Source organism: Phyllostomus discolor, chromosome 4 (assembly GCF_004126475.2).
Source record: "Phyllostomus discolor isolate MPI-MPIP mPhyDis1 chromosome 4, mPhyDis1.pri.v3, whole genome shotgun sequence".
NCBI lineage: Eukaryota > Metazoa > Chordata > Mammalia > Chiroptera > Phyllostomidae > Phyllostomus > Phyllostomus discolor.
Genome location: NC_040906.2, coordinates 167,624,334 through 167,639,573, shown reverse-complemented (window position 1 = coordinate 167,639,573; position 15,240 = coordinate 167,624,334). Strand labels below are relative to the sequence as shown.

At 45.1% G+C, this 15,240-nt stretch overlaps 1 protein-coding gene across 1 annotated transcript; it reads right to left on the bottom strand.

Annotated features, from left to right (window-relative positions):
* Positions 1-11,032: 11,032 nt before the first annotated feature.
* On the bottom strand, positions 11,033-12,722 carry GPR6 (G protein-coupled receptor 6). The gene has a single exon (XM_028510815.2). The coding sequence runs from the start codon at positions 12,713-12,715 to the stop codon at positions 11,522-11,524; it is 1,194 nt and encodes a 397-aa protein (XP_028366616.2). The 5' UTR covers positions 12,716-12,722; the 3' UTR covers positions 11,033-11,521.
* Between the last annotated feature and the right edge of the window lie 2,518 nt (positions 12,723-15,240).

Below are 15,240 nucleotides of genomic sequence, written 5' to 3'. Positions count from 1 at the left end.
CTTGTATTTTCTTCTAATTTTTAATAAAATTAAAATTTTAACTTTTAACTCATTAATCTATATGAAATGTAATTAGAGGAGGTAGAAAACTCGTTTAACTCATCAGGCTAAAAGCTTTACAGGAAGTCCTTAAGATGGAACTCCATGATTTAAGTGTTGAAGATGGTATTTCAAGCACTAAATAAAACAGAGGACAGGACATGGACTGAACTATAGGGCATAAGAGAATTTGACTCTGGTGTTAGGGCTGTTGACTGAGCTTGTCTATCAACTTACTGTATGCTTAGCCAGAGACTGTCATCCACAGCAATGGAGCTGAAGCTGCAACCAGACTCTGCTTCCTGTGTGGTCTCATTCTGTCCTGTGGGCTCTGGTAGGAAAAGAAAGAAGAAAGAAATAAGTTCTTTCTTCTAAAGGAAGAAAGAAGGAAAGGAAGAAAGAAGGCAAGAAGGCAAGAAAGAAAGAAGGAAGGAAGGAAGGAAGGAAGGAAGGGAGGGAGGGAGGGAGGGAGAGAAAGCGAGAAAGAGAGAGAGAGAGAAAGAGAGAGAGGGAGGGAGGGGGGAAGGGAGGGAGGGAAGGGGGAAGGGAGGGAGGGAGGGAGGAAAGGAAGCCAAACTTTGAGCTTCTAGAGAATGATAAACAGTGTCAGGAGTCAAAACTCCCTTCCCCCACCACTCCAAAGGGCCAGGACTCTGGAGTGATGGGACCATCCATGCTGAGCCTTGGGTTTGCAGTCAGAAGAGAGAGTGTCAGGCTTTGCAAGCAGCTGCATCAGCACCCAGCTTGCCAAAGTCAAGCCTGGGTCACCACCCCTAACAAAGCTCAGAGCTTAGTCTAGGCACTAGAATTGGAATGGAGTCCTGGCCCAGCTGTTTTCCTGGGATGTAAGGAAGGGACATCTCTGAGAATAGAGGGAGAGGCAGAGAGAGGCTGTGAAGACAGACAAGAACACACCTGAGTCTGGATGGCTGATAGTATGCTGAATACCCATTTACAAGCTGTGCAATCTTGGTTAAGTGACCCACTTTCTCTGAAGGCCAGCATTACTGTCTGAAACCAAGGCAGGTCGGACAAGATGGCCTCTAAGTTCCCTTCCAGTCCTGACGCTTTCTGATGCCACAACCAAACAAACCCTGCCAGCACTTGGCTCTCCAGACAGAGAAGGTGGCTCCTATGTGGAGAGGAAGGCAGTCACGAGGGTCACAGGCTTCTGGAGCTAAGTGCCATTTGCAAAACCCAGGCGGGCTGGTTTTCACATGCACACTGCATGGGGTGGAAAGTTCTGCCGTTTGGTGCCAGCTAGTTTAGTGACACCTGTCACACTCTGATTAAATGACTCAGCAACAAAAGATAATGTTATCTGTTGTCAGCCATTTCGGGAATAAAGTGGATGAGCATTCACAGTGGTGGAAATGTGATTTATCACCATGTTATGAAACATATTATTTAGCCATCTTTACCTTCTGCCATTGTTTTTATAAGCACCTTTGTGTAAAATATTTGCAAAACACAAATTTAACACACTCCCAGTGAAAGAAAGAATGCTGTCTCATGATTATTTGCTTTGTGTTCCCATTAAAAATAGTAATAAAAAACATCTCAGGGGCAATTATTCTTTAGAAAATTTTTTTTAAGATTTTACTTATTTATTTTTAGAGAGGGAGGGAGGGAGAAAGAGAGGGAGAGAAACATTGATCCTGACCAATTGGGTTGGGGTATCAGCATATGATGATACCTCTCATATGCCCCCAACCAGGAACCTGGGCTACAACCCAGTCATGTGCCCTGAGTGGGAATCGAACCTGCGACCTTTCAGTTTGCAGGCCAGTGCTCAATACAGTAAGCCACACCAGCCAGGGCAGCAATTATAATTTTGATACAATGCTCACTTGAATTTTACAGTAACACCCCACTACCAAGACACTATAATCATTTTTTAATTTGGTTACATATGACTTGACCTGTCATACACACAGGCTTCTAGAACACAGCTGTCGCTTGCATGCTCAAACGGCCTGTGTTACATAGACCCTTTTCCCCCAACACTAACACACCCTGACCGACAAGAAACATACCCAGAGAATTCTCTTAGTGACTATAGTTCCTTCTCTTCCTGTCTTTCCACCTGCACGTCTGTATTCAAATGTGTTCATCCAGCCACTGCTCTGGCTATGAATGTTAGCTCAGCTAGTTCTGGACACCTCTGGAGTTGATCCTAACAAATTCCTTCTTATATCTGTATTCTTTAGAGAATAACCCAGATCTGCAGAGGATCTTTGAACACAAACTGTTCCTGGGCATGTAGGATATTGTCTTAGCGAGGGAGCCCCGGCAGGTCACCGGGACTCCCAGGCGCCTGGGGTGTTTGTGTGTGCGTATGTCGAAAGAGAGACAGAGACAAAGAGGAACAGAGAATGCGTGTGTGTTTTTGTTGGTTAGTTTTTTGCTTTTTTTTCTCTGCAAGGAACCTGGTTTGGGGGAAGCAGAGATCATATGGTTAATGTTAATGTTATTCTGCTCAGGTATTCCTAGATTTCAAGGTGCTATTTGAAAATTAAAAGTTGATATTGTATAGCAAATATGTAGATCTCAATTTCAGCCCATTGGGGAAAAAATGGGTATAACCCTGATTTGGATTACTGTTCTGAAGATAAATCTTAACTATGTATCAAAAAAGTTATAAAATAATCTGTTATATTCATATTATTTTCAGAGCGGCAGCTAAAGCTATTGAAATTGTACTTTTTAAGATTTGATTACTGAAAATAGATAATATATGTAAAATATTTCAGGGGTACAATAGAGGGAGACTTGAAAATATACTTAAGCCCATAAATTCTTTTTTTAATATATTTTATTGATTATGCTATTACAATTGTCCCATTTTCCTCCCTTCACTCCCCTCCACCCTGCACACCCCTTCCCAGCTCCATTCCCCCCTTTTAGTTCATGTCCAAAAGCCCATAAATTCTTGACTGTAAATTTCAGCATTTACAAAGCCTGCTTAATAACAATAGTAACAACAGTAATAAAGCAGCTAAGGCACAGACCATGCTATCACGTGCCAAGCACTACTTAAACTTTATATAGTAACCCATTTAATCCTTATGACAACCTGGAAGGTAGTTACTGTTATGAGTCCCCACTGTTCAGATGAGCGTTTGCCCAAGGTCTCACAGCTAATTAAGAAGTCAGAAGGTATAGAAAGTTACTACATACTGTAAGATACTGTTCTCCCTCTCCATCTTCTTTTTCACTCACCCTTAAATGCAGGAGCGCTGATCCAATTGGTCCATCTATTAGGTGGTCAGGTACATTCTCCCCTCCTCTTAGCAGGAGTAGAGGGGAAGCCCTGCTCCGTGTCTGGAGGCCTGACCAGCTCCTTCTGGTTACCCTCTGAGGCAGCCAGGTCTGGACAAGCTGGCCCCTGGGTCTTTCGCTCTCTTCTTTCATTCTAATTTTCTTCTCCCCAGGCCTGAAAGTTTGATGTTGGGTTGGCTTGTTTTATAACCATCAATGGCAAGATCTGAGACCTGAGACCTGGGTTGAGTACTGAGGGCTTAAATGGGGCAAAGCAAGTCAGGCTTCGGACTGAGGCTTTTCATACCTGCTTGGTTTAAGGGAAAAGGACAGATCATATGACACAGTCCAGCTTCCAAGGATGCTCTGCGTTTCTGTTATGTGAGCAAGCTACAGCAAACTTCCATAAATAGTAATTTTGACTAGATGTTGTCCACTGCTATTACCTTGAAGTACTTAGTAAGGTTTGGGTAGAATTAAGATATTTCTGGATCCTCTGGCCACAATCACTAAGCACTAATTTCCTCAATTTTTCCCACACAATTTCAGCAACATATCCAACAACACAGGCTTGGGATTGTTTGTCTGTGGAGAAGGCTGTGTGCGAAACCTTCACAGGCCTCCCCTCCTGTGCGGCCAGGGGCAGAGTCTGGCTGAGGCTGGACGGCCCGGCTCCTTTCGGGAACTGTGCTTCGTTTCCACTCACCTCAAGTCTTCATTGTTCCATGCTGCGTTCTGCCAGACGATCGCAGCAGCCCATAACATGTTTTATTAAAGGACCATAAACCTGTCTAGTCCTAAATAATTGAAAATTTGGGGTTGAATCTTGCAAATCTCTTCTCTGTCTGTAACTGGATGTTCCGTTTGAGATGGCAAAGAAAACGTATTTGTTCCTGAAGCCACGAGTGGTAAAATCTCGTCAAATGCATCCCTGTCTGATTTGCCTTTTTTCTGAGCACTCAGGAATATGACATTCCCTACCCCCTCGCAGTTAAGTGGGGCTATGTGACTAGCCCTGCCCAATGGGCTAGAAGTGAAAGTGTCGTTCGTGGGTCAAAGCATTTCGTAGCTGACGGTAGACCCTCCAGTGCTCCTGTTTCCTGCCCCAGTGATTACAGAGAGGATGGAGGCCTACACTGCTGCGGAGAGAACAGTTGCCTTGGGAAGCTGACCAGGCAGTGCAGTTAGCATCATCCAAATGAGACATCTTTGTTGTGTGAAGCCCCTATGGTTTTGGGAGGTTGTTTGTTACTGCCACATAACTTAGCCTATTTTGACTGATAAACCTTATTGTACTGGAACTTTGCATTTTAATTCCATAATATTATCTGTAATAGCTGTTATTTTAAAATGATTCTTTCTCAGACCCTTAACTAACTTACTACAACTCTGTTGAGGATAATTGACATATAATTAATTGCACACAGTTAAAATGTACAATTGGATGTGTTTTGACATATTTATGCATCCATGAAGTCATCATCACAATTAAGGTGATGACCTGATCCATCACCCCAAAAAGCTTCCTTGTGCCCCTTGGTAACCCCTGCATCTCTCTCTTTCCCATCCTTACTCTCCCTGTTCCAACAATTGATGTGCTGTCACTATACATTTTCAAGAATTTTATGTAAGTGGAATCTTATAACACATAGTCTTATAACACATTTTTGCCTGGCTTCTTTCACTCAGCATAATTATTGGGAGGTTCATCCATACTGTTGCATATATCAATAGTTCATTCCTTTTAATTTTGGGGTAGCATTCTATTGTATGGATGTATCACAATTTATTTGTTCATTTACTTGTTGATGGACATTTGAGTTATTTTCAGTTTTTGGCTACTACAAGTAAAGCTACTGTGAACATTCATGGACAAATGTCTTCACATGGACAAATGCTTTCATTTCTCTTGGGTAAATATTTAGGAGTAGAAAGGCTACATCATGTGGTAGGAGTATGTTTACCTGCTTAGGAAACCACCAAGCTATTTTCTAAAGTGTTTGTACCATTTTATTTCCTACCATCATTGTATGAGAATTCTAATTGCTCTGCATCCTTGCAATGCTTGGTATGGTCTGACCTTAATTCTGATTAAATGATTACATTATCCCAATTTCACAGCTTCGTTCCCAATGTCATCAACCTAGGTTCTCGATACTGCTTGCAATAGTCTCTTAACTGGCAGTCCTCCTTCAGATACATTGTGGTTGTCAGATGGAACTCTGTGAACTTCCTCCCACCGCCCATACACTCAGCTCTGTCAGTGCCAATCATTCCCACCTTGCCTCCTTTCAGAGCGGCAGAGCTGTGTCTCCACCCCCTCCTGTCTCAGTCCCCCTCGCCCCCAACACTGTGCCCCAGACCCCGTTCTCATCCTGTGAGGCCTCCCTGTCAGGCATTTCTTTTTCTCTACCTTCCACTTTTCCAATTGTATAGTACTTTCTCCTCAGTCTAATCATGTATTCACTTCTTGCCCACTTTTAAAAAACAAAACAAAGACTATCTTGTGACCTTGTGTTTTCCTCAAGCTACCTCCTTCCATTTAAAGTTAAATTTATTGAGGGAAAAAATGGAAAATTTCCATTTTTCTCCTCAATCCACTGCAATCTAGCTTTCATCTTGTTCTTTATTGATGCAGCTGTCACTTAGGTCACCAGCAAGTCCACTATGTTCCTGAATCTAATACTTTCTAAAACCTCTTTTGATGTGCACCCTGGCTCATAGGGTCCGCGTCATTATGAATGAAATGAGACTTGCATGCCGACTACCGAGTCCGGTGGAGGAAAAGGGATGGCATGGCTTTTCTCTCAAGGGGAGCAAAAGCCTCCACCCTTGCTCCAATGAGCTCTTGTTATCTTACTAGACACATTACATGATGGTCCTCATTTACTATGCACAGGTTCACTTTAGGTGGTTACCTTTTACAGAAAAAAGGAGCCAATGCCACTAATCACATCACAGAAGAAGGATATTTGCAAATGAAAAGGCAAAAGTAGTTGGACCAGTTACACTCATCCTTGGGAGGTTTAGCATGGATTTTAGGAACTCACTTTGCAGTAAATGTCCTCAATTCAGGGTGAGGGAGTTTTAGCAAAAAGCAGGTCTCAAAGCAGCCTAGGTACAATGCAGACCTGATCCCCCACAGAACCTATCCGTGGGCGTGGGTCCTGTGCATCTCCCTGTGGGAGCTGGGCCCACGCCACACAGAACAGTGTACTACACTCTTTTACTTGACCTATGGGCAGCCTTTACACACTTGATCATTTCCTTCTTAGAACTTCTTTCTCCTTGACTTTCTGAGGCTCTTCCTGGATGCTCCTGCTTGGCCTCCTTTTTTCTTTTGCTTACTCTCACTGTATTCCAGCTGTTACTGTGTCCATACTGTGACTTTGGCCTTGCTCATTCCCTTCCCTGTCTTCACTTCTGCCTTAAGGTCAATGACCACTGAAATTACGTCTCCATTCCAGCCATCCTTGTGAGCTCCAAAGCCACAGAGCCAGCTGCCTTCATTTGAATATCCCACAGATCCTGACATTTAATAGATATAAAACTTGATTCACCACCCTCCTCCTCAAATCTGCCTCTCTGCTGATAGGCTCATCTCAGTGAACATAGAATTGGGTGGCCAATCAAACGAACTTGACTCCCAACCTGTTCCTTCACCCCCACAATCACTCACATACTCAGAGGCACTCTACTTCTTCCAGAGCTCTTGAGTCCATCCCTTCTCTCCCTCTAAACTGGGGCTGACACCACCTCTCACCTGGATTGCTGCAGCTGTCTTCAGAATAGTCTCTTGGCTTCCAGTCTTTGCCGCCTGCAATTCACCCGCAGCACAGCTCTTTGTGATCTGGCTCCTGCCTACCTTTCCAGACTTATCTCCTGCTACTTCCTCTCTCAGCTTAAAGTCTTATACTACTCTTGTCATATTGAATGGCCTGTCTTTCTCAGAGAGGGCCATGCTTTTGTGCTTCACGTTGTCCCCTTCACCTTAAGAATTTCTTTTGTTCTCCTAGACTCAGCTCAGTAGTGCCTCCCTAGTGAAGTCTTCCATAGAGTTTCCCTGACTTTCCTGTGGGATCCATACCACTCTGTGTATATCTTTGTTATTGCACTTTTCATCAGTGCTGCTCTCAGAGCTGTACTGTTACCTTATATGGCAAAGAGACTTTGCATATGTGATTAAGTTAAGGGTCTTGAAGTGGGGAGGTTATCGTGTATTATTCAGGCAGGGCTTAAATGTAATCACAAGTGTTCTTATAAGATGCAGAGGGCTCTGGCTGGTGTGGCTCAGTTGGTTGGAGCATTACCCAGTAGACTGAGAAGTTGCAGGTTTGATTACAGGTCAGGGCATATATGAAAGGGCGGCTGATTGATGTTTCTCTCTCACTCTCTCTCCTTTCTTCTATCTCTAAAGCAATGAAAAAATGTCCTTGGGTGAGGAATAAATAAATAAATAGGTAAATAAATAAATAAGAAAGAAGGATGCAGAGGGAGACTTGACTACAGAAAAGGGCAATGTAATCACTTAAAATAAGAATACGCACTGCTGGCTTTAAAGATGGAGGGAGGGTTCACTGGCCAAGGAATGCAACTAAAATCTGGAGAAGAACAAGGAAACAAATCCTCCTCCCTCTACAGCCTCCAAAGCGGGGGTGCAGCCCTGCTGACACCTTGATTTCAGCCCAGTGAAATTACCTTCAAACTTCTGAAGATAATTGTAAGAGAATAAATGCACATTGTTTTAAGCTGCCAGGTTGTGGTTATTTGTTATAGCAGCAATAGGGAACTCATGCGCTGGGCCATCCAAGGCCCTGCTCTGGGCCTCCTCCAGCTGTGCTCCTTCTCTTGGGCGAAGAGTCGGTGCCCTCACTTCTAGACTAGGCACCAAGTACCCAGAACCCTGGAATTCCTCACTCAAGAAATGCTTACTCAAGGCCTGAATACCTCTTCCCTAAGTCTGTCTTTTTTTTTTTCCAAAATCTTTTACCTTTACTATGTCTAAATTTTCTACTGTGTTTAAATACAAAAATATGTGCTGGATGCACAGGTACTAAAAATGTTTTAAATACCACCTGTGAGTAAATTATTTCCATTCTGGTTTATTGGTAGCAAGGTTTGCTCTTAGTCTCACACAATCAATCAATGATATAAGAACTGTAGGGCCTATGTTGTCTTTTTGAGACAGACTGCACTGCTCATGCCTGCCGTAGAAGGGTAGTGGAGGGAGCAATTTTTTGTGGGGATGAGCCGCTGCATAGACAACAGACTGCAGGGCACAAGAACTGAAGCCAGGAGACCAGAGACAATAATTCAGGTGAGAGGTGATGATAGCGGTGGAGATGGTGAGAAGTGGTTAGACTCTGGATACACTTTGAAAGTTAAGGCAAACGGTTTTGCTGACAATTTTGATGGGAGGTATGTGAGAAAGAAAAGTAAGTATGATGGCAAGGTTTCTGGCCTTAACCAGAAAAAATGCCATTACCTTAGATGATGAAGAAGGGAGAAGGGAGACAGGTTTTTGGGTAAAGATAAGTGGCCCAACTTTAAGTATGTTACATTTGGGATGCCCATTAGATAGCAAAGTGGGCAGGCAGTTAGACTTTGGAGTGAATCGTGCCTTTCTCAAAGACTAGCAGCATGCTTCCAGCATCTAGAATAGGGCCTTGAAGTTTGACAGGTCAAATGAATAGTGGCATTCCTGCATAGAAGTGTTTCAGGATCTGTGCACAGTTTTACACTCTCTCCTTATTAGGTTGGTTAATATCAAGCCTATTGACATTACACAGCCCAACCAACTGCGTAAGCCAGAGATATTAACAACCTGATTGTTTGGTATCTTCTTGTTCTTTGTTCTATCAAACATTTTGATTACGACCAGGGCTGATATTGAATATTAATATCAAGTGAACTGAAGTCAGATTCATGGTCTTGTGTTTTTAATCTAGTGTTAAACTTAATTTGCTGATAGTAAGAATTTTTCCCTATATTTATAAAATGTATACTAATACCAATTTTTTTGTTTCCATCTCTGAAGTTACATTGTTCCCCACACCCACATGTTTGGAAAAATTTGCAGCCAGAGTTTTGTTATTTCAGTCTGCTTGAATACATACTGGATACAAATAGTGCTGGAGACAGCTCTGGTGATGCTGAATAGTCTATGAAGTTTAGTTATTTAGAAAGATGTTAATTTGACAAATGAGCAATAATGCTGATCTTCCTGGCTCTAAATTTACAGATGCTATACAAGTATATGTCTATAAAACTGAGTATGTTTTATAATATTTAAAAGGTCACAGCTCTGTTGAAAGATGTTGGAGACTAGATTGCTAGTATATTTTCGCTTGTACCTTCTACAGCCAAGCTTTTCCTCTCCTCACTATCCCAAAGTTTCCCCTGTCAAGTTCACCAAAGACATGCACATTTAAAAATCTGCAGTCATTGTGCTTCATCCTCACGTTACTTATTCTCTCAGCAGTATTTTACCCAGTTGGCTGATCCCTCCTTAAACACTTCCTCTCCTGTATTTTGGATCCTCGTGCTTTGTTGGTATGAAGGTTAATTTTATGTGTCAACTTGCCTGGACCACAGGGCACCCAGACATTTGGTCAAATCTTATTCTGGGTGTGTCTGTGAGGGTGCTGTGTGTATTTTTCTAAGGCCAAAGACTGGCAACTACTTGTGCTTGTGTGTGTATTTTTTCACAGGTGCTCACAGCACACGTGTCACAGGTGCTCACAGCACATGTGTCTTATGACACAGCACACGTGTCATCTCCATCCTCTATGAAGGGGAGGAGGCAACCCATTTAACTATGACCACACCCACTGGTGGAGTGGAATGTTTCATCTTTGAGGACCTTAATGCCTGGAGTTTTGAACATAAAAGTGTCTCAAACAGGGCAGCTGGGCATACCTTCATTGGCCTCATGAACACAATGTATCTTGGAATCCTGTCTTGGAAGAATTTATTTATTTTATAAGGTCATGCATTTTGCTACCTGGCAGCAACATAGTCAATATACTCAGTCAATAAAAATCTTCAACATTTAAAATTCTTTCCAGACTGAAAAAAACAACAGCTAAAAATTGTGATTTCAGGTTTTCACAAGTGCACATGGGTAAGACGAAGGAATGGTTTCAAGGCATCCTCTGGAGCTTGTCTACCAAAACCTACGAAGAGAGTAGATTAATCCTCACTGATAACACCAATAATCTGTTAGTGTTCTGTGAATACTGTCACATGAATATTTTACTCCCTTCCTCCCTACCATTATCTGAATTAGATATTTCAGTGACAACTTATGAAAAATATGCAAATGCATGTGATTTTTTTTATCCTCATCCGAGGATATATTTCTTGGTGTGTGTGTGTGTGTGAGAGAGAGAGAGAGAGAGAGAGAGAGAGAGAGAGAGAGAGAGAGAGGGATGCCAAAGAGAAACATTGATTATTTCCCATATGCCCCCGCCAGGGGTTTGAACCTGCAGCCTAGGTATGTGCTGTGACCAGGGATCAAATCCATGATCTTTTGGGTGCACAGGATGATGCTCCAATTAACTGAGCTACCCAGCCAGGACCATATGATTTTTTACATTAAGATTTTCACTGGAGGGAGATGATACACAGTAAACTTTTAAAGTAAATGCATTCATGCTTCAACTCTCAAATAGTTCTATAGTGAGTCACATGCCCAAAATTACATTTTATGTGTTTATTTGTGTACAAAATATGTTGTAATTTACTGATGCATGTGCAGCAAAATATTCTATCACATATGACAAAAATACACCTGTTACTCCCCTCCGCTTTCCCCTGCCCTTGAAAATGGCAACACTGTTTTGGCAGTTCAGCAGCTAAAAATGAAATGCTATAATTAAGCAATATTGGATGTGTTCACTTGACAAATATGATGTACAATTTGGGTATACAAACACATCTTTGTTAGTTTTTTCACCACCAGAAAATTCCACATCCTGAACACCTCCAGAAGATACAAATAATTTGTATATATATGTACACATGTATACACTGTATATGTAAAGTGCCATCAAAATTCTTTGTCCTTGTGAGTCTGTTGTGTATGTTTATTTTCTGGTTCTTTTTTTTCAAAGTCAGAGTCACACTGTTGGGATCTCAGAGTTCATCAGCAGGCACCGAGAAGCTCGCCATAGGCTGGCTGGTTGGGGCTGTGGTGTTGGTGAGAGGACAGAGAGAGCCTTCAGACCTCACTGGGAGACCTGGAGCGGAAGGGCACTTTGGACTGGAAACAGCCACAGAACAGGAGCCACAGGGCACGCTGGATCTCTTGGTTGCGGAAGGCATAGATAATAGGGTTGATCATGGAGTTGTAGGTGGCTGGCAGCAGGGTGGCGTAGGTGTAGACAGCCGGGTCCTCGCGGCTGCCCACCAAACAGTATATGGCAAAGGGCAGCCAGCTGATACCAAAAGTGCCCAGCACCACAGCCAGCGTACCCACACCCTTTCTGGTGGCTGCAAGGTGGGGTGGCGCCAGGCAGTGCTGCTGCAGCGCGATCTGGTGCGCATGGCGCCAGACCACCTGGCAGATGCGCACGTACAGGTGCAACATGATGCCGAAGACCGCAAAGAAGGTCGCGGAGAGCAGCGCCACGTGGCTGCGCGTCAGAGGGTGCACCACGCTACAAGTTGTACGCTCTGCCAGGCAGTTCCAGCCTAGCACCGGCAGCAGCCCGAGGCCTAGGGAGACCGTCCAGGTGGCGGCGAGCAGAAGGTGCACACCCAACAGGGTCCGCCGTGAGTAGTAGGTGAGCGCGTTGTAGAGGGACAGGTAGCGGTCCACTGTTATAGCCAGCAGGCTGCTGACCGAGGCAGCGAAGGAGGACACAAGGAAGCCCACCGTGAGCAGGCTTACTGTCTCCGAGGGCACCACGTACTGGAACACGAAGTGCAAGATGAGTCCGCAGCCCGCCAGCAGGTCTGCGGTGGCCAAGCTGCCCACCAGCACAAACATGGGCCTGCGCAGCGCCGGGGTGAACGCGATGAGCACCACTACCAGTGCATTTTCTCCTGCAATCACTGTCCCCGACACGCACAGCAGCATGTCCCATGGATTCACCGCTGACAGTAGCAGCCCAGGCGACCCCGCGGGCATCTGCGAAGACAGCTCCAGCGACGCATTAGTCACGCCCCCGCCTGCCAGCGCCGCGGCCGCCACAGGATGCCCCCATTCACTGGTGTCCGGCGCCCCTGCCGCTGTAGCTGCTGCCGCCGCGCTCTCTGCCGCCACTGCCACCACCTGGGACTCATTGAGGGAAGAGGCGCTCGCGTTCATCGCGGCGGCCGGACACTGCACCCTGTATGGAGAGGGACAGCAAGCATCAGGTGCGCGGTTCAAGCTGCCAGGGAACTTCCCGGGCGCAGATGTCCCGCTCATACTGCCCACCCCACGCCGGACCCCACAACAGGGCGAGGAAGCAGCGATTAAACGAGAGCCAAAAATGAATACCTGTTGAATGAGCGAGTGAGTGAAATGTACACGGGTGCTCTCACAGATAAGAGTTTTTGCAGAAACACACACGGACAATACCCACTCACATGCACACAGATCTATCCCGTAAGGGTGACTACATCTGCACACGCGTCTGTCTGCACCGAGCTAGGGGTGTGAGCCGAGCGAGTCCGGCTCGGGCTCCTGCAGGCGGGGTCTGGGTGTTCTCCTGAACTGGGCAGCGGAGTCGCTGTCCGCGGTGCTGAAAGCTAAGTTGCTGAGAGCAGAGACGGTGGGTTCTGGAAGCCGTAGACAAACACCTCGAACGGAGGCTTGGGGCAGAAGTTGAGGAGTATGTTTAAGGGCAGGGTGTGGGGTCAAGCTTGACTCCATTTCTCCGGCTTTAGGAAGGACTCAACCCCTGGCCATCCTTCACCCCTTCCCTTCTCCACACCCTCGAAGTTCCTCTCGGGGCCCGGCTGCTCACCTGGGGAGTCAGGGCTTCAGAAAGTCTTCGATCATGAGCGCTGTGGTGGGGCGCCAGGCTGCGTCCACGGTGCCGACAGAGCCGGTGTCTGCGAAGCAGCCGAGGACAGAGCGGAGAGGAGCGCGGGGCGCCAGTGGTTGTGCGGAAGCCAAGGAGAGTGAGGGACAAGTCAGCGGCAGAAAAGGCGGTTACGAGCAGCGCGCCCGCTGCAGATTGACAGGCAGGGTGCAGTGACGTCAGGCTCCTGGTTCTGCATTCGCTCTCCTCACCCGCCCAACACCACCACCCTCTTCTTTGTCTCCCCACCCCCAAACGAGGTCTCAGAGGGTTCAAAGAGGGAGGAGGAGCGGGAACGGCTGCCTTTAGTCCAGAACCTCCAGGAATGGGATGGAGGAAAGAGAAGAAAAGGGAGAAAGGAGTAAAGAAGACTCTGAGGCCAGGAGAGGAGGGTGAGCTGGGAGGAAAGGGGTGAAGGATGAGTAGCACTGGCCAGGCAGCAAAGCCCAGGGTCAAAGGTCACCGAGGGGCCAAGTCCAATAAGAAGCCCTGGAGAAGTGGTGGGGAGGGGGGGTTGGGGCTGGGGCATCTGAAGGCAGAGTTGCTACCTTGAAAAAATTCTTCTTTGGGGACAGGAATGAATTGGGGGTGGGGGTGGAGGGTGAGCTTTTTTAAAAAAAGATGTTTGCGAAAGAGTGTGCTGTGTACAGTCAGAGAAGATATGCAGAGCTCTGGAGAACAGAGAGAAGGTAAAACGTTTGAAAACCACCTCTTCTTTTGAAGGTTACCCGTGCAGTTCCTCTTTTTCTCCCCGCATTCCTTCCCCCCTCTCCCACTATCTCTTGAACTCTACACAGCAGATTTCACCATGATCTTCCCAGACCAATGTTCCCTAATTTTGGTAGCTGATATAGTGTGCTCTTGGAACTTGCTCTTTAATTAAAGACCAGGTCTGTGTCTTGTTAGAAAATAAGAAAACAGCAAAATGTGATTTACTTTCTTGGCAACCGGCTTTGCCCTGTTAATTAGTACCTATAAAACAAATTGCAGGATGAAAATAGTGATAACTCAGCTGCACCAGACTTCAGTAGCAAGGGTTTTATTTTCAGACCAGATAAGTAATCCTTTTTGGTTTAAGGTGTTTTGTTAGTAAAATACAAATATTAGACTTCTTTTTTTCATCATTCGGAATCTTCAATAGTTGTACTTGGGCATAAGCTAAAATAGTTGGTTCCATCTAAAGCTCTAAAATAAATGGTCACACATGGGCGTGAGGGCATTATACTGAGGTCACAGCTGTCATTTTCAGGGGCCACACATTCTGGGCAAAGTAAAAATAGACAGCATTTGTTATTGGTTCTTCCTCCACGTCTTCCTGAATCTCCTTTCCTCCTTCCTGGCTTCACATTGCCTGTAGCCCCAGGGGTCCCCAAAGGAAAAAAACATGTACTCAGACTGTCTATAGGCTGGGGTGGGAGGTCAAATTTCACCCTGGCCTGCTCCCTCTACACATGGCCCCCAACTCCGGACTAGTCCTGCCCTCCTACTTCAATGCAGCTGAACTTAACTAGAGGAAAGAAGGAAAACAGTAGAGCCATTCAATTCTTTGCTGCAATAGCCAGTGTTGGACCATAAATCAAGTTTACATACAATATCTCCATTTGGAGAATTTACAAAATTCTCATAGCACTATTTTCATGAACCCCCAGATTGGCTGAAGTCCTAAGTTTCTGAAAAGAGCCACTTGAATGTCAGTGAAAAATCATTATTTAAAAGCCAAGAATGTTATTTCAGAGCTCTCAGTGAACTGTCAAACCACCATAATAACATGTTAATTGCCAATTTTCCAAATGATCAAATAGAGGCCCAAGGGGAGGAGAATCCTCCTTAATGTCTAAATTTGTTACACTTTCACATGCCACAATGCCGCAGAAAATGTGGAATGAAAACTGAACAGAGTTCCTTTGTCTTGGGTGTTCTTAGGCTT